This window comes from Lynx canadensis, chromosome B1 (genome assembly GCF_007474595.2).
Source record: "Lynx canadensis isolate LIC74 chromosome B1, mLynCan4.pri.v2, whole genome shotgun sequence".
Taxonomy (NCBI): domain Eukaryota; kingdom Metazoa; phylum Chordata; class Mammalia; order Carnivora; family Felidae; genus Lynx; species Lynx canadensis.
In genome coordinates, this window is record NC_044306.2 from 160,142,043 (window position 1) to 160,161,401 (window position 19,359).

At 43.7% G+C, this 19,359-nt stretch overlaps 1 protein-coding gene across 1 annotated transcript in view; it reads left to right on the plus strand.

Moving 5' to 3' along the window:
• The first annotated feature begins 517 nt into the window (after window positions 1-517).
• IGFBP7 (insulin like growth factor binding protein 7) overlaps window positions 518-19,359 on the plus strand; it is a 73,534-nt gene continuing 54,692 nt past the window's right edge. The window contains exon 1 of the mRNA XM_030313803.1: window positions 518-1,017. Coding sequence (XP_030169663.1) covers window positions 543-1,017 — 475 coding nt within the window. The 5' untranslated portion in view covers window positions 518-542. The remainder of the gene's footprint in view (window positions 1,018-19,359) is intronic.

Here is a 19,359-nt window from a genome sequence, read left to right on the forward strand (position 1 = left end):
CAGGGCTGGTTCCCAAGGACCAGCAGATCATGACCTGAGCCAAAACCCAGCCAGATGTACAACCTCCTGACCCATCCAGGCGCCCCCTCACCCTGTGGCGTTTTGTTCTTTAAAAAGCTTTCCAAACTTCAGAGTAATTTAGGACTCAGGTCTCCCAGGCCCATGGAGAATTTAATAGATTAAACACAGGGTAATCGCAAAGTTGTTGTAGTTAAGAAGTATAACTGGGCGAGGAACCAGAAGCTGAGGGAGCCGCCGTCCTTGCCGGCGACCTCGAGGGACTGGGGAACGGTGCACTGGGCTAAGGGGCGGGAAGCACTGGAGACCCAGCATCCCAGGCCCGCGCGGATGCCCTGCCCCGCCCCGCCGGCAGGGGCGCGCTGGAGCCCGGCGGTCCCGGGAGGCGCGGCGCGGGCGGGGCGGCCGCGCTCTCGCCGCCCTGGGGTGTGGCTCCCGCGGCCCGGCCGGGCGGGGCGCGGGGTTTAAAACGTCAGCCTGCGGGATCAGGCTTACTCGCGCTCCCGCCGCCTCCGCGCCCAGCCATGGAGTGGCCGCCGCTGCGCGCCCTGCTCCTCAGCGCGACCGGGCTGCTGCTCCTGCTCCTGCCCCTCTCCTCTTCCTCCTCTTCGGACGTCTGCGGCCCCTGCGAGCCGGCCGCCTGCCCGCCCCTGCCCCCGCGGGGCTGCCCTCTGGGCGAGACCCGCGACGCCTGTGGCTGCTGCCCGGTGTGCGCCCGCGGCGAGGGCGAGCCGTGCGGGGGCGGCGGCGCCGGCAGGGGGCACTGCGCGCCGGGCATGGAGTGCGTGAAGAGCCGCAAGAGGCGGAAGGGTAAAGCCGGGGCAGCAGCCGGCGGCCCGGGGGTGAGCGGCGTGTGCGTGTGCAAGAGCCGCTACCCGGTGTGCGGTAGCGACGGCATCACCTACTCCAGCGGGTGCCAGCTGCGCGCCGCCAGCCTGAGGGCCGAGAGCCGCGGGGAGAAGGCTATCACCCAGGTCAGCAAGGGCACCTGCGAGCAAGGTGGGCACGAGCGCTTTCCCTTCCAACCCTGCCCCGTCGGCCGCGCGCCCCCTCGCGGGTCAGACCCGGCGGGGCGTACTCGGCCGTTGTGCCCCAGGATACTTCCCTGGGCATCCGGGAGACGGATCCGAGGGGAGGATTTGGGCGCGCCTCTGAGAGACTAGGAGGCATAGGCAACGCCCCCTCTTCTCTCTCTCTCTCTCTCTCTCTCTCTCTCTCTCTCTCTCTCTCTCTCGGTTTTATTTTGGAAGCTTGTTGCGTGCGCCAAGAAGTGAGGTTTTGCGGGGCGAGTGTATATATAGAAAAGTTTTTCTGGCACCACAAGACTCCCGCGACCCAGCTCGTACTGACAGCTGGCAAGTCGATAAGCAAAAGCTGCCCCCATTCTTTTGGAAACCCAGAGATGTCATTTTCTCGTCCTTCTTTCTTGGCTTGTGTGGATATAGAAGTGAAATCAAGAGTGAAGGGGGAAGAGTTTGACGCTGAAATACAAAGTAAAGGACTGTCAGAGAAGTTATTTGTCCCACGTTTAACTGGCTAAATTGTAAGAATTTTAAAAATTGGATTTCATGGTCTCTTAATGTTAGAGAAAGTAATTCACTTACTGGAAATTAAAGATTCTCAAACAATAATCTAACTAGCTAATTATTTGTGGGCAAAAAGTGCAAAGTCTTTGAAGAATGTTTTTATGATGTAGTTTATACTGTGAACCTTATGACCATTTTGTTTTTCTTTCTTGTCCCTTTTTTGTGTGTAATTCGTCCCCAGGATGCACTGTTCGGCAGGAATGCCTTTGAGGTTATGTTTGATCATTTATTTTATTCCAGACAGATCCAAACTTGCCATAAATGAAAGGGGAAAATAAATAAGAGCCCGGACTTGTAAGGGGAAAAAAACCTCGGAGATTTTTAACTCTGTCTGAAATAACATTTTCCATAGGGAAATGTTAGAGAGATCCAACCTTGGCAGTCCCTCTCCTAGCCCCAGCCAACACAGCAAAAGGGAGGGAGGCAGTTCTCCTGAAATGACAGAAGCAGTTGCTTCTTTAAGCACAGCTCAGACTTTCTCCACACTTTCCAAATAGTTCTTTTTTTAGAGTTTTTCCCAGAAGCCCATACTCTGATAGGTCGTATGTCACTCATTTCAGAGTTCACTATTGAAAGCTTTAAATCATGTAACTTACTGTGGACTATTTATATTACCATCATCACCTTGAACTTGGAAAATCACAACCCAAAATAATTCATATACTTTTCCAACAGAAACAGTCATTTTTTTTTTGGATCTCATTTATCAGTCATATCTTGAAAAGAGAAATGTGCATCGTTTAAAAACTCCTTCCAAATACTGAGATTTTCTTATAAACATTCTAAGGGGAATTTTTCCCCACAGTCTTTCCAGATCATTGGGACTTGCTTATCACAGCCAAAGGTTAGCTTGGGGATTGTTTAAGCATTGTTGTCAATTCTAGCCCGTAGCTAGTTTTATCCCTTTTTCTCTCTTGCTATTTGTGTCTCTAAACGCACAGTGGGATTATAAAATCTTGAGAGTGATAGTTGTAGAGAACTAATCCTATCACCTCATTACCATGTACACCCCGTTCCCCAGCATCTTTCCAGACTGCAAATCCCTTGAAGATGTGGACCTGGTTTTTCTTTTTGTTTAGGAAGATGTTAAGTGAAATAGCGTCCAAAACTGGAAACCTTGACAAAATTAGCCTTTTCTTCCCAGTCTGAATCTAGAGATGGGGGTGTGGTGCCTGGGACCATTTGTAGGAGAATGTCAGAGAAAGCAGAAAAGAATGTGAGGTCTACCAGTGTGCTTGTCTACAGCAGAGACAAATGGGACTAAAACCGTATCTCCTAATATATTTCTCCTGATGTGGATGTGTTTTGACAGCTACAGAGGCAAATCTGACAGTGCCATTTATTTCTGTGCCATTTAGTACTGGGGCTTTGCAAAGAATAGGAAATGTGTTTTCTAGGTTCCTCCAGCCATTTCTACCCTGAGAGGAATTTCAAGTTATGCTTCCTCAAGTGTTGAGAGGAAGGGGACATTCCTGCTGATCTCACTAACCAACATTTATTGAGCAGATAGCTGGTGTCAGCACTGTGCTAGATGTTCTACAGCTGGGGATGCACAGAACAGATCTGGTCCCGCTAATTAATGTATCCACACAGGTTGCAGTCTCCCCTCCCTGTGTGCCTTCCTTGGGGGGCTGGAGACACTCCCAATCATCCTCTTCTTTTCTGAGATTACCACTTACCCACTGTCTGGGGAAAAGATCTTAGTCTGCTTGTTTCTGTACCTGTGATAAGAGGCAAAGCCACCTTTTTGAAAGTATGTCTGAAAGATAATCTCAAAGGTTGGAACTGCCATCATGCATTTAGTGTCATTATTGAAGTCCCTGAAGTCATGAGTAACTGGAAGAGAGGATGTGACAATGCAGTTTAATAAAGGGTTAATATAGGAGCACCTGGGTGGCTCAGTTGGCTAAGCGTCCGACTCTTGATTTCAGCTCAGGTCATGATCTTGAGGTTCGTGAGTTCGAGCCCCATGACAGGCTCTGCACTGACAGTGTGGAGCCTGCTTGGGATTCTCTCTCCCTCTCTCTCTGTCTCTTTCTCTGCCTCTCCCCGACTCGTGCATGTGCTCTCTCTCTCTCTCTCCCTCTCTCAAAATAAATAAACTTAAAAAAAATAAAAAGTTAATATAGAGTTGCTGAGATATATGTATTAAAATCTCATGGTTGAAGAGAACATGGTGCTCCTTTATTCCAATTCTTGATTAACACCTTTTGTCCCTGGTCCTTAAATCTGAGCTTCTTGGCAATTCCGTTTCAACCACGTTGGTCCCTTTGGGTCCCCTCTCCTCTTCTTCTCCCTCACAGTTTTTAATTGTGGAATCAGAATTCATTGTTTTTTTATTATATTTTTTGAGAGAGAGGGCGCAAGTGAGCAAGAGGCAGAGAGAGAGAGAGAGAGAGAGAGAGAGAGAAGCGGACTCACCCAGTGTGGGACACGAACTCATGAACCATCAGATCATGACCTGAGCTGAAGTCAGATGCTTAATGACTGAGCCACCCAGGTGCCCCAGAATTCTTTAAGAGTCTCTGTGTTTAGCATTTCTAGAACTAAATTCAAACCACCTATCAGGACGAATGAGGCTCTTTACCGTAACTGTATTCTTTTGGCCTCTTCCCTCCAACCCAGTCATGGTCCAGCTGCAGTAAGTGTTGCTATTTGCTGTTGTTCACAGTCACCCCCTTGCCCTCACTTGTCTTTCCGCCCTTTGAACATTAGGCCTTCAAGATCAGGGCCTGTCCCTTTCTCCAGGAAGCTCCTTGACTCCCCTGGCTCCACCTACCCTCTACCCCCTAAATGATGTCCTTCAGTTCTCTGTAGGCTTCCAGTCCTTTTTCAACAATATTTATTGCACACATGCTGTGTGTATATAAGCAAGAGGCATTCTAGCAGAATAGTTAAGACGCTGAGCTCTAGAACCAAACTCCCTGGGTGTGAATTGTAACTGTCACTTACTGATCCTTAAGCAAATTATTTGACCTCTTTGGGCCTGGGTTTCCTCACCCTTAATACAAGGATTATAATCATACCTATCTCAGAGTTGTTGTTAAGGTTCAGTGTTGTGAAATAGATGAATATATGGGAAGGGAAAAAAGGCGGGGGGGAACAAACCAAAGAGACTTTTTTTGTTTTAATTTTTTTTTTTTAATGTTTATTCATTTTTGAGAGATAGAGAGCACAAGCAGGGGAAGGGCAGAGAGAAAGAGGGAGATACAGAATCCAAAGCAGGCTTCAGGCTCTGTCTGAGCTGTCAGCAGAGCCCAATATGGGGCTCAAACTCATGAGCCATGAGATCATGACCCGAGCCGAAGTCGGACACTTAACCAACTGAGCTACCCAGGTGCCCCCCCCACCCCCACCAAAGGGCTCTTTGGATGTCTGTTTTCCTCATAGCAGCATCCTAAAAGAGGGACGCTGTCTTATAATTATTTATAAACACAGTAGCTGGCTATTGGACGCTTTATAAATATTTGTTGATTAAACAAAGAAATCCACGTAAGAAAGGGCCTTCCTGTTTGGAAATGCAGGCTGTGGACTCTCCTGCTTGTCTGTTCTCTTTTCTTCTTGTATATTCTGCCTTTCTGAAGTCTAGGCCCGGGAATACATCTGACGTTTGACTCCTCTTCCTCTCTTATCCTGAACTCTTAACATTAGTTCTATTTGATGGACTTTAAACATTTGTTCTTTGAGAAGCTCATTTTAGGCTCATTTTATTTTGATAACCTATCATTCAAATGTCCATGTTCTGTTACTGTCCTTCAATGAGTTATGAACTTGTGATATTGTGATTTATAATAATAAATATATATGTGATCTTCCTGCCAGTTTCTGCAGCAAAGCTCCTAAAACCCTTGGAATTTCTGAGGTATGGAGAGTGGTGGGGTGTCTTTTGTATGTTAATGAGTTACTTTGGGACTGTGGTTGGGGGCTGGTTGCCAGTTGAACCAACCACATGACTAAAGGGTTGGAACTTTCAGGCCTACTCTTCACCCCCTGGAAGGGAAGAGGGGCTGGAGATCACCAATGATTGTCATCAAATCATTAAGGCATGCTTATGTAACAAATCCTCCACAAATACCCAAAAGGATGGGTTCAGAGAACTTCCGTGCTGGTGTACATGTGGAAATGCTGGAAGAATGGCCCTCCTGGAGAGGGCATGGGAACTCTATACCCCTGTCTCCATACCTTGCCCTATATATCTCTCCTGTCTGGCTGTTCCTGAGTTACATCCTTTTATAATAAACTGGTAATTTTGTAAGTAAAGTGTTTCTCTGAATTCTGTGAGCATTCTAGCAATCCATTGAACCAAGGAGAGGGAGTCGTTGGAACCCAGTTTATGGCCAGTCAGAAGCACAGGTGACCAACTGGACTTGGGATAGGCATCTGAAGTGGGAGTGCAGTCTTGTGGGACCGAGCTGTGTGATCTAACACTATCTCTAGGTAGATAGTGTCAGAAAAGAGTTGAACAGTAGGATGCACAGCTGCTATCAAAGAATTGCTTGGTGGCATGAAAAAAAACACATTGCCACTGGTACCAGAATTGTAGAACTTTACTGAAAGTTGGAATAGGGATTTGAAACTTAAATGAGATTACTAATGGTCTGGTTTATCTCCAGGGATGGGGGGAACGGAAGTCCATGCAGTGCTTTGTAAGCTAACAGTTATACCATAAAGATGGCCACAGAGCCCAGATGAGGGGGATCCTTAACCCAAACTTGTAGAAAAAGGGCCAGGAATGACTTCCTGGAAGAGTAAGGTCCTGAGATGGGGATGTAAAGGAATTGGCTGGAGAAGAGCTAGCATGGGGGTTGGAACGGACTTAGAATGGAGAGAAGAGCATTAGCAGCAGAAGGAATAGCACATGGTTCCATAGGGCTGCCTCACAGGAGAGCAGAGGTGACTGCTGAACACTTGACCCCAAGGATGGAGAAGTTTAGATGCATTGAAGTTTAGAGGTGATCACCAGAGCTGAGGGACCTATTCGGTGATAACATTGGATTTATGCTTTTTAAAAATCTGTGTTGGCCACCCTTAGAATGGGATTGGAAGAGGGGCAAGACTGCAGTCAGAGACTACCATTAGGAGGCCGTTACAATAATCCCAGCAAAAGCTGCCTAGACTTCTTCACAAGACCTTACGTTTCTCAGATCTTAGAAGCATTGTCAAATCCGGGCTCTTAACCTGCCATGGCAAGCTGTGTGTTGCTTGGCAGAGACAAGCCCATTGTACTGCGCTTTTTTGTTATAAATGACTCCTTACAAAGTACCCACACATCCTCTGCTCATTAGCTAGCCCTGCTCCCAAATTATATAACCCACTTGCTCATTTCAGGAAGCTCTTCCTCTCTCGCCCACAATTCCCATTCCTCCGTCTGCTTTCAGATCAGAAACAGAAAATGTCACCTCCCAAAAAGTCCACCCCAGACCAACAGAAATGCTTTAAAACTTTTTCTGGCCTCATTTGTCCTTCTTAAGCACAGAAACTTCTAGAAAGTTAAGTGAATCACTGGTTCATTTTTAGTTTACCTGGTTTTAATCATTGCATTTTAGTAAGGATTTGAAAACGTGAAGAAGCTTTAGAAAAGAAAATAGGCAGCCTTGCCAAAGAGGTCTTAAAGGACTTAAGATTCTTTTGGAGGAAAATAATCCAAAGAACAAGTTAATGTTTCTTCATGGTTGGGAATTAGTTATTAAGTGGAAGGTGCCTGACCTACTGTTCTACAGTTCCTCAGGAGATGGAATTAAAAGGCCTGGAATTAAGTAGCCATGAGGCACATTTAGAATACACAGTAGGAATAACTTGCTGGTAAAAACTGTTGAATACCATAACATGCTCACATGGGAGTCTGGAGAATTCAGTTTCAAAGATTCTCTTTGGGGAGCTGAGAGATCACCTCAGTGAGGAGAGGAAACATGTAGAAGAGGTTGTTATAACTTTAAAAATCTTTTATACCCTGGGCCTGTGAGATGGAATGATTGAGCTGATCAGGCATTTATTGACACCGCTAAATAGGATTTCCATCCTTCCCCACGAGCCTGCTCTCCGGTTTACTGCAGACTTGCCTTCTACAAGAGACTGCCTTATAAGGCTCTCTTTGGGTAGTTTAGCAACAAAACTCTCCTGGATGGAGTCCAAGGCTGGCCAGCCTTCCTTCACTCTAAATTCCTGCCCACAGTGGATAAGATTATAGTGCTTCCTTTATACCTCAAGCTACCCCACAAATGATCTCACCTCATCTGTGTTTTTAATTGTAAGACTACATCTTGTTTTTGGCAGCTTTACTAAAAAGGAACCCTGAACTATCGTCAAAAGAACTTTTAAGCTAGGGACCATATGAATGTAACCTTTTTTTGTAATTTAGATCCAGGGCAGCACTGTTAGAAAGATTTGAGATGGAAGAAGACGTGTGTGTAAATGAATGTTAGCTTATATTAGGCAATTTTAAAGATTTCGCAGGGAGACCTTTACTCTTTAGGAGGGTGGGTGGGAGGGACTAGAAATAGCTAAGGAAAGCTTTCCCAAGGCTGTTCTGGGTGGGTTTTGCAGGTCTGTTAAGACCAGCACCCCACTACCCCCACAAAGCCTATACAAGAAAGTGAAGAGGTCTGTAGAAGAAAGCCAGGGTTGATAACATGTGGGGGAGGGGGAAAGTGTTCATTTATTTATTTTTACTTAAAATTGATGAGTTAAATAATTGAACTCTTTTTTTCTCAAGTTGGATTAGTGGCAAAATGATCTGGTGCCTTAGAAAAAGCTAATTTGTTGAATCGACTTTACTGTTCTACAAAAGAAAGCTAGGTGAGGTTATTAGAAACAGCTGGAGGGGTGCCTGGACAGCTCAGTCTGTTAAGCATCCCTCAGCTCAGGCCTTGATCTCAGGGTGGTGAGTTCAACCCCCACATTGGGCTCAGCACTGGGCTTGAAGCCCCCAAAATCAAAAAAGAAAAAGCTAGATTGAGCAATAGCCCCACCTCTCTCAATGCCTCCACCAAGCAGTGGGTTACCAGAGAGAGGAACCAACCAGAAATGGACTGCGTCCAAAAGCACGTTGAGGTTGCAGAGCATTTTTGTGTCTGAAAAGAAAGGTTCAGATGAGGGCGCCTGGGTGGCACAGTCCATTAAGCATCTGACTTCAGTTCAGGTCATGATCTCATTGTTTGTGAGCTCGAGCACTGCTTCTCTGTTTCTCTGCCCCTTGCTTACTTATGCCCTCTCTCGAAGAAAAAAAAAAAAAAAAGAGAGAGAGAGAGAAAGGAAGGAAGGAAAGTAGGTAGGTAGGTTCAGACCAGATAAAACAAACCTAGTAACCCAGTGTAGACAGTGCCCCATTCCTGTGGTATGATGTTACTTACTTACACCAAGAGGACAAGCCAACATGTTCAAAATAGAGTTTACTATGAAAAAGCAACACCTTCAAAACTTCAGGGTAATGCATTTAATAAATGAAGGCACAGTTTGGTGTACTCCTTCACAGGATTATTGTGAATGTCAGAGTATAAAACAGATATGAAATCACTATAAAGTGTGCAGCACCAAATGTAAAGAGTCCTTATTGACTAGACTGTAAATTCTTTGGGAGCAAGAACTCTACATAGTGCATTGTAGAATACCTTAATACATTTATCTTACAGTTTCTTTTTGATGAATTGATCGGGGATATATGATACATCCCTGTATAAATAGCTCTAAAAGAGCTCTTTCTTTTAGCATAAAATAGAAATTCTTTATGATAACAAAGTTAATGTCTTAGTTTACTTGGCTTTTTGTGGTTCACCTTATAATAAATGTCCTATTACATGCAGCGCAGAATGATATTTCTTAAAAGAATGTATCGAAGGAGCGCTGCGTACAGATAGCTCAGTCTAGTGGCAGTCCTTCCAGGGCCAGATTGGAAAGTCTCTTCAATTGCAGCCAAGAGGCTTTTGAAGGGCTGGTGTGCTGGGAGCAGCTAGCATGAATATTTTCCCAAGCAGGACCTCTGGGAGCATAACGTTTGTTTCTATGGTGTTTGATCATCTGCCAGGCTTTCTGGTAAGTCCGAATAAGGTGAGGAAGGAGAAAAGACAGTTAAGATAACTGTCAACACACTCCAGTGTTCCCCTTCACCTGAAATTTTAGTTCTGAGTGCTGACTGAGCCCTGCACACACCCACCCCGGCACCACTCTGGCATCAGTTTTCTCAGCTGGGATAATAATATTTACTGCACATCTGAGCTGGGATTCGTTGTGGGATTACTCCCCTTACAGACTGAAGCATATTTTTTGTCAGGTGATCACGTGCAAGAGAAGGAAAATCCTTGTGGGGGTTTGAGAACTCCGGCATAATCCATTTTGACTTTCTGAGAGGAAAAAAGAGCACTTTAATATTCTAACAGGCAGAAATGCAGCTGACTTCAATCACCCTGTTCTTTCATGTTGTTTTTCTTGAAACAGGGACGTCTCCAGCTTTTTTGGAGGCTTGTCTCCCCACCCCACCCCCCCAGCAAGAAAGGCTCAAAGACATTTCATTTACATCATGGCAGATTAGCTGGCCAGTGGTCAAGTGGTTGAATTGGGAAAGCTTTAGATCTGACATCTGTTCTCTCTTCTGGCCTGACCCCAAGCAAGGGAGAAAAAAATTTATCAAGAAATAGATCTCCGGGAACATTCAGAAGGTTTTGAAAGAGACCACACAGAAATGAGGCTTTAGGAATTTGTCTGGGTAGCCTGAGCCTGCAGGGATGCAAAGCCTGCTCCTTCTCCACGGGCGCTTTCAGAACTTTCTGCTCCGGGAACAGAAATCCGAAAGTGGATTTCAGCAGCAGCTGCAGCAATTACGCGGCAACCCTGGCTTCCGAAGGAATTTCCCCCCCCCCAGGAAGCCGTAGAGCATGTGACTGAGCTTGAAATGCTTAGGCAGCAGCGCCGCTCTGAGTTACAGGAGGTGAGGTGAGGCGAGGCGATCCATGCAGAGAGGCTGCTTATTAGAGATGCCCAGCCCAGCTGGAGAGGGTAGGCTGGGGCGGAGAGCAAGAAGCTGCCAAGTTTTGATGGGCCAGAGCTTCGGAGCCAGAGGCCCCACTGTGCACAGGTGTGCCTCAGATCAGCGCTGCGGAGCAGGCGGGAGAGGCTGATGCAGCTCAGCTCTTTGTGCCCCACCAAGGCTTTGGTTCACTAGAAGAGAACTGTTGGGGCAGGGGCAGGCCTTTTGGACCTGGTTGTGATATGGGAAAGTGAGCAGCCCCTCCCTCACTCCTGCCTCCTTGGAGGCGTCTTTCTTTTCTCTTTCTCCCTCTCTCCCTCTTCCTCCCCCTCTTCTCTCTCTCTCCTCCCCCTCCCCCCTCTCTCCCCCCACCTCCCTCCCTGGCCTATCATTGCATGCTGCCCCTTTCTCCTGCCTGAGCACAAAGAAATGAGGTTTTCTCTCCAGTCCCAGCCCTTTGTTAGTTACAGAGCTTGGCCAGCAACTTGATACACGGTGAACACTGCTCAGTGTGCCTCCCCAATTCCATCCCCAGACTTAGGAACCACATGTGGCATTCTCCCATAGATAGCAAATAAGCCAAACGTTGGCATGCTACCTCTGAAAGGTCAGTGTTATCCAGGAGACGGTTGTCCCTTCTTTTCTTGATGCTGCTTTAGGTTGAAGTTTTTTCAGGTACTTTAGGATCCTCACTTATTCCATGTATCAGTCCAAACCCAGTAGAGCCCCTCTCTGGCCCAGTCCAGGAGGAAGGGGAGACAGCCATAACCCCATAACCATGGGCTTGATAGGTCTCCAAGGCCGATCCCAGGCCTGACCCTACCAGTTGTCTTCAACTCTTATGATTTCTGGTCACCCAGCAGCCAAAATTTGATACAAGTGAGGAAATACAGCAGAATGGTTAAGGATGTGAACTTGGGAATCAGACCACATGAGTCAAATCCCCCTTTGCCACTTAACTACTTGTGTGACCCAAACCTCCTTGATTCATAGTTTTCTTTCTTGCAAAACTGGTGTAATAATAATGTCTGCCACTTAGGGTTGTTGGGAGCTTAAGTGAGGTAATACACGAAAAGCTTCGGTACCTGGCACATAGAAAAGTCTCATTAAATGCTGTTTCATTTCAGTTTTTGTTGTTCCTAGCATTATAAGCCCTGGTACGAGTTAGTTTATAAGCACCTTGACTGTGATGCATTATGTCTTACTTGACCAATCCAAATGTAATACCGCCCTGTGTATCTCCAAGTTAGATCTGAAACCTGTGTTTAGAACTCTGCAAGCAAAATGTCAGGGTAACGTTCTTATAACCACATCCCTGGAAACTTTCATGTAGCTCTTGTTATTGTTCTTCAAGGATTACAGGGCAGAGAGCCATGCTCCATCTCTGAGACCCCAGAGTCAAATGCAAGTAACCACCCAGGGTGCTGGCCAGAGGGTTCACTTTGCTTTACAACATGGAGTATTTCCATCTTTCATGTCACACCCTTTTTTTTTCTCCTAAGAGCACCTTTCAAGTATAGAGGACATTTTAGATTCAAAGGACACTTAAGTAATGATTGGTCTGTTTCTTCCCTGCATACATCGAAAATGTTTTTGTGTTTTGTTGTTTGGTTCATATAAAAACCAAAAAACCCGGAGATAATTGGCTACAAAAAAGAATATGAACCAAAATCACTGAGATTGGCAGAGGGAGAGTATGATTAATATTTATTAGGTACATATTGGGTATTATCCTTGACTTTGGAGACTTGTGGAATTTGTGTCTCTTCTTTGGCTTTTACATGTACCTCAGCAGGAACTAGTTTAAAAAAAATCAAAACAACTATAAACGGGAATACTTAGACTCAGGAAGGTACCCACTTAGGTTGGTTCTTTGCGTCTACCTGAAAAGTGATGCTATCCACCTCCCAGCATAGGGTGGAGAGCAGAAGATGAGGGTATGGAGAGGAAATTTAAGACGCTGGATAACTTTTCAGATCTACCAGCTTCAGCAATTGTGAGTAAAGTTGACAAAACACTGGGACCACCAACTCTCCACGTACATCGTGTGCTCTATCCCATTCTAAAGCGGTGATTCTTGACCTTGGCAGAACATCATAATCTCCTGGGGAGTTTTATAAAATTCTGATGCCTGACTTCTACTCCAAGATTCTTATTTAATTGGTTTGCGTGTAACCTGGGCAGCAGGCCTTTTAAAAGCTCCCAGATGATTTAATGTCCAGGCCAGGTTCAGAAGCATTGTTCTAAAAAGACTTCAAGTGACTGGGTGTGCACCATTTCATTAGGATAATTATAATAATGATGAGCCAATTTTTCCTGCACTTATCCAGCATGTAATGTTTCGCAGCAGGACAACTTTTCAGAATATCTAGTTCACTGTGGGAAATGGAAGCCCTAGAAAGCATGAACACTCAGGATAGCGCAAGCAGCATGGTGGTTTGGCTGCTGCTTATCTTCTTGGCCATTTCAGTGCTGTTATCTGAGTCAGACAGAATGGAAATATTTCTACAACTGTCAGTATTTGTTGGTATTAATAAAAATTGGAGTACCACAGTACTTTAAGAAAAATAGTAATCTAAAGCCACACGACTCAATCTTTTAATTCTGTCACTAGGGGTGCCCGCGTGGCCCAGTTGGTTAAGCGTCAGACTCTTGATTTCAGCTCAGGTCATGATCTCACAGTTTGTGAGTTCAAGCCCTACGTCGGGTTCCATGCTGACAGTTCAGGACCTCCTTGGGCTTCTCTCTCCCTCTTTTCCTGCCCCTCCCCCTCCTCCTCTCTCTCAAAATAAAAAAAAAAAAGAAAGAAAAAATTGTCACTGGAACATAAGTTCCATGAGCCTGGTGCTTTTTATCTGTTTGTTCACTGTTGAAACTCTAGTGTCTAAACAGTCCTTGGGATAAGATAGTAGGTATTCAGTACATACTTATTGTGTAAATGAAAGAATAAAAGTAGATTATAATGTGCCCTGTGGGGAAGGAGAACCTTTACACTGGGGGAAGCCCATCCCTCTCTCACCCCCCTCAGAATCTCTAACAGGGAGAGGTGACTGTCCAGCTTCTAGGTCCCCCAACCTAGAGGAGAATCTTTGGTCACTTGGCTGAACTCTTCCTCATTGTCATCTTCCAAAATTGCCCCTTATACTTATGTCCTACTGTTACAAAAACTCTGAGACTGAAAACAAATGTTCAGTTCAATTTTATCATCTCCCCCAATCATCTCCCAGGCATTATTAGGGAATACTGTTCTACCACTGGCTGTGTGACCTTGGGAAATTTACTTAACCTTTCTGATCATCAGTATTCTCATCTGTAAAATGAAGATATTACCTGCCTCACAAATTGGTTATGAGAGTTACATGAGTTAATGTTTAGCACAGTGTTTGGCCCACAGTTGGCCCTTAATAAAGCTTACTTCTCGTCTTCTTTCCCCTTCCGTTAAATAGCAATAGAGGGAGTCACAAATTCAGTTCATTCTCATTATTAATGGTAGTTCTTACAAAGTCCTACAAATGCTGAATTAGTGTACTAAGTACTGAACCATTGCTCTTAGGGGCAACACAGTTAAGTTCCTGATCACATTTTTGTTAACCAATCAGTACATAGCTTTGCTTTATGTTTCTGCTTATAGACACCTCAATATATATTGATTCGTTCACATTGAACTCACGGCCAACAACCTGTAACTCCTGCCTGAATGAAGCTTATCTAACACACATTTTTCTCTGTAAGACACATAACCCTTTTTGCTTAGAACACTAGACAGCACTTTAACACTATACCTGGGGACCATTTTAAATGTTTGTTTATTTTTGAGACAGGGAGTGGTAGAGAGAGAGACAGAATCCCAAGCAGGCTCCATGCCGTCAGCAGAGAGCCCAGTGCAGGGCTCTAACTCACAAACCATGAGATCATGCCCTGAGCTGAAACCAAGAGTCAGATACTCAACCAACTGATCAACTCAGGCACTATTTTAAACAGCGAGGTCACCAACATAAAACACAAAAATATATTAAAAAAAAAAAAAAGTCTGTGAAGGGGATACTTGTTTACAGTATGAAAGTAGAAACAAAGCAGTTTGGGACCTCAGATTTTGTTTTGTTTTGTTTTGTTTTTTGCCAGTCTGCACATACAAGAATGATTTGGGGGTTACAAATGTTAGTGAGTAGGTGGCTTCACAAATACGGAATCCATGAATAATAAGGATCAACTGCTGGGCACAGAGCAGGTACTTAGTAGATAATTGTTGGACTCTGCATCCAATTTAACAAATACATATGCTATCCCTATTGTCAACTCTACCCATGACAGGCTTCTGTTTTTTGCCCTTCCTGCATCTGCAAGCAGGATTCCCATTCTACAGGTGTTAGTAAGAAGTATAGATTTTACTATGTTTTTATAGGGACAGCAGGAAAGTCCCTCCCATTTCTCTCTCCAGCCCTCCCCCCAGCTAGAGCCTCCTGCATGACCTTTCCCTCACACAGAGCCAGGCTTGCAGGCACAATTCTTCACTTTACCCCAAACCAGCCCTCTCCTCCCTCTCTAGATGTACACTCAGCAATTAGGCTGTGTCCTGGCTCATCTGGGTTCACCCATCACTTAACTCAGGAAGCAAAGGTTACCTGGATCATCACTGTCATTAGAAATAGAATATTGTAATGATTCCCTATGAGTCATGTCAAGTACCTTTTTGTAAATGCTGTGTGCTAAGTGCCATAATAAGGAAATTTGCAGTGATGAGAAAGATAATGCCCCTTTCCAAAGGAGCCTACAAAGCTGTGGTCTGTCTGGTGGTGTGAAGTGTAGCAAGGCAGAAGAGGCAGTTAGACTAAATTAAAATAAAAGGTCAATAAAAATGCATAGGAGCAAAGAACATACACCTATCCCTCATTTCTCTTTCTCTCTCTCTTTTTTTTTTTAATAATTAGAAGTGTATATTTTCAATGCAATTTCTACTGGAATGGAAAAAATGCACAAAGGTACATTCACATTTGTAGCCTACAAATACATTATAATTTAATTACAGACTTCATGAGCTTATAAATAATGTAACTATGGCTAGATGTGGAGTATATAAATGACTTAGTATGACTTTGCCCAAAGTGACATTCTGGAGTGGGAGACAAATGAATTTTATGTTTGTTTGCTCAGAATTGAGTTAAGGATAGAATATTGATCCAAAAGAATCTTAAAGATTATTTTACCTTGGTAAAATACTGAGAAAACCAAATGTAGTAAATTCTCTTCTACCTAGTTCCCTGGCAAATGTGTAAAAGCAAAATTTTAAATAGATGCAAATGACCCATTGAGACCACGAGGATACTATTTTGCTGTTAGTGATCCATTGTCAGATGTCTAGCTTTTTGGACAAACTACAGTAGGTTTTAAATTCTAGACTTTACTTATCCTTGTTAATTAATTTCAGCTGTTGTGAAGTTTATGTGTGTTCTGGGAATGTGAGCTAATTTAATTTTGTTTTCAATTAAGATCTTTTTTGTTACTCAAGAAAAACATCATGGAAACTTGTAGAACTCATTAAAATAAAGACCATCATTATTAATCTTTTTATTGTACCCATTCCATATTTTACTGTACTTCACTCTAGTGTTTTTCTAGACATATATAATTATTTAAATAGTGTTATCCATGTTTTTTTACATCTTGTTTTTCATTTATAACTATCCTCCATGTGTTTAAAGTATGTTATAAATGTCATTTATAATGCTATATGATCATTAGAATGAATCATAATTCATTTCAGTTTTCCTCTGTCAAAAATAACCTTTAAATTCTCATGTTTGGACATAAAGGTCTTGTTTCTTCATTACATCTTTAGAGTAGACATCAGATTGGAATTATGATTCAAAGGTATGAACATTTAAAAAATTTTTGAGGGGTGCCTGGGTGGCTCAGTTGGTTGAGTGTCCGACTTCAGCTCAGGTCATGGTTTCACTGTTTATGAGTTCGAGCCCGGTGTCAGGCTCTGTGCTGATAGCTCAGAGCCTGGAACCTGCTTCTGATTCTGTGTCTCCCTCTCCCACTCATGCCCTGTGTCTCTTTCTCTCAAAAAAATAAATAAATGTTAAAAAAATTTTTTTAAATAAAAAATTTTCAGTGTATATTGACATTGATGATTACATTTTAAAAATTAGCCTCTTCTAAATTGGACACATTTTCTCCAAAAAACAAGAGGCCAAAAGCAAAACATTTCAATATGCAGTCAAAATTACTTCTGAATTATCTTCAGACTTGGATTTTACTGTGACTGTCTCTCTCCAATGGCATAAAAACCATTGAGAGTAGTACCCTCACCCCAGTCCCTATTTATGAAATGCGTAGTGACTGGCCAACACCCAGGAGCCCTGCCATTCATCTAGTTTGCATCCAAGCTTGCCAGGCATTGGGAATAGATAGAGAACAACTAGATCTCCTCCATCAGGAGTTTGCTGTAATGCCTTTCTTTTGTTAAAGTCCAGTTTGGTCAATCATACATTTCAAAATAATAGTGGCTGGAGAGAATATGCCTTTGTGCATCATTGAGCTGGGATTCGTTAAAATCATGTGTATCTCTGCTAGAGTAGCTTGAAAATGCCTATTGTAGCCACCTGCATGAGATACAAACAATAAACACTTAGTGAAATTTGGAGGTTTTGTCTTTAGTGTTTTTTCATAGAAGAAAAATAATAGCCTTTACAACTCTATTTGACTACAATCAAACACAGTTGATTCTCAGTGTCTCATTAAATAGGAGTTCTGTGCATAATACTGAGCCTGTGGCTTGACCACGTGTTTCATCAGGTTGTGTGAGATGTACTGTTACTCTCCACCTCTTGGGGACAGCCTGTGGCCTGTTCCACTTATTAAAACTGGAAAAGAGGGGCACCTAGGTGGCTTTGTCAAGCATCTGACTTCAGCTTGGGTCATGATCTCACTGTGAGTTTGAGCCCTGCATGGTCATCACAGAGCCTGCTTGGGATTCTCTCCCTCTCTCTCTGCTCCTCCCCTACTTGAGCATGCACTCACTCGCTCTCAAAATAAATAAATAAACTTAAAAAAAAATGGAAAAGAATCTGCTTTCAACATTTTACTGCACATATCTTTGCAGTTTTCCTTAGGTCCTTAGAGATTGCCAAGGCCTTGTTTCCTTTTCCTCAGATCCTTAATCTCCCTCACTTCAGTGAGGGACAATAGTCCTCTGTAAGGCAGTTATTCCTGCTGATCCAATAGTATCTCAAGAGTGCTGAGGATATATTTATAAAGTGGAGTGGCTGTACATCATTGTTCCAGCAGAATTTTTTCCATATTTTACCAGGAGTTAGGAATAGTAACAATACCCTAAGTCAACATAGAATAGCACAATTTATAAGAATTTTTACATATACACTTTGTATATAATCTTTTTATAAACACTTTTTAAAGTTTATTTATTTTGAGAGAGTGCGTATGCAAGTGGAGGAGGGGCAGAGAGAGAGGGGGAGATTGAGAATCCCAAGCAGGCTCTGCACTGTCCACGCAGAGCCCAATGCAGGTCGGTCCCATGACTGATTGTGAGATCATGACCTGAGCTGAGATCAAGAGTTGGATGCTTAACCGAATGAGCCACCCAGACGTGGCTCACATGTAGTTTCTAAAAATAAAACCTGTATCACTAAAAAGCAGAACTTTGTGAAGAACAAATTAAGTTTTCAGTCAATTTGAATAAAATTGAGTCCTGGGAGACTTTTTTTTTTTTTTTTTTTTTTTTGGCATGTGGGTGTGTGCGCGCGCTTGCGTGTGTGTGTGTGTTTCATCTCTATGGAATGAGAATGTGACCCACTGAAAAGTCCTTAAAACCAACAGGGTGTATCATAACAGCTGGAAAGCCAAACCTTAAAACACTGCCAAAGAAAGCAGGAAATAGTAAGTTTCTCATGGAAGTTGACATGTATCTCAGATTTAAGAAGTTCTTAGACAAAGAGGTGAAGGAATATTCCTCAGCAGTTTTCTTAGTCCTGTAATTTAGTTTGTATGTACTTTATATTATTTTTTTTAGTTTGTAAATACTTTTAGGTTATGTAAGTCTGTGCCTGATTAGAAGGTGCCATTCTGTATGAGTTCCTTCAGCATAGAAAGGGATGCTGGGTGGTTCAGTGGGTTAAGTGTCTGACTTCGGCTCAGGTCATGATCTCACAGCTCATGGGTTCGAGCCCCACGTCAGGCTCTGTGCTGACACCTGGGAGCCTGGAGCCTGCTTCAGATTTTGTGTCTCCCTCTTTCACTGCCCCTGCCCTGTTTACTCTCTCTCTCTCAAAAATAAACAAAACAGTAAGAAAAAGAAAAGAAAAAGAAACGGATGGCTGGATTTAGGGAAGAGGAAGAGAAGATTGATCACCAAAAAGGACAACAGCTAGTCTATCAGTAAGGAATGTGTCCAGCTGCAGGTAACAGACCTGTCTACAAGGCTCACCCAAAATGGGGTTTCTTTGCTTGGAGTCCAGATGTAGACCGCTTCTGGTGTGGGTTCAACTGCTCAGCAATGCCACTGAAGGACCCAGGTTCTTTCTGCTCCATTATCCTTTACCTTGTGTTTGCTTTTGTCTTCATGTTTAATAGTTTCAAGAAGGCTACTGTGCCTCTGGCCATTGAGTCTTAATTCAGGGTGGTTAGAAGGAGCAGGGAGAAGAGCGGTGCCAGTTGTATGTCCCATTTTATCAGGTGAGCCAAAGTTTCCCAGAAGCTCTCCTCTCAGCAAATGTCTGCCCAAGCTCATTGGCCATAAATAGGTCACTTGGCTACCCCTAGGAGTGCAAAAGACTG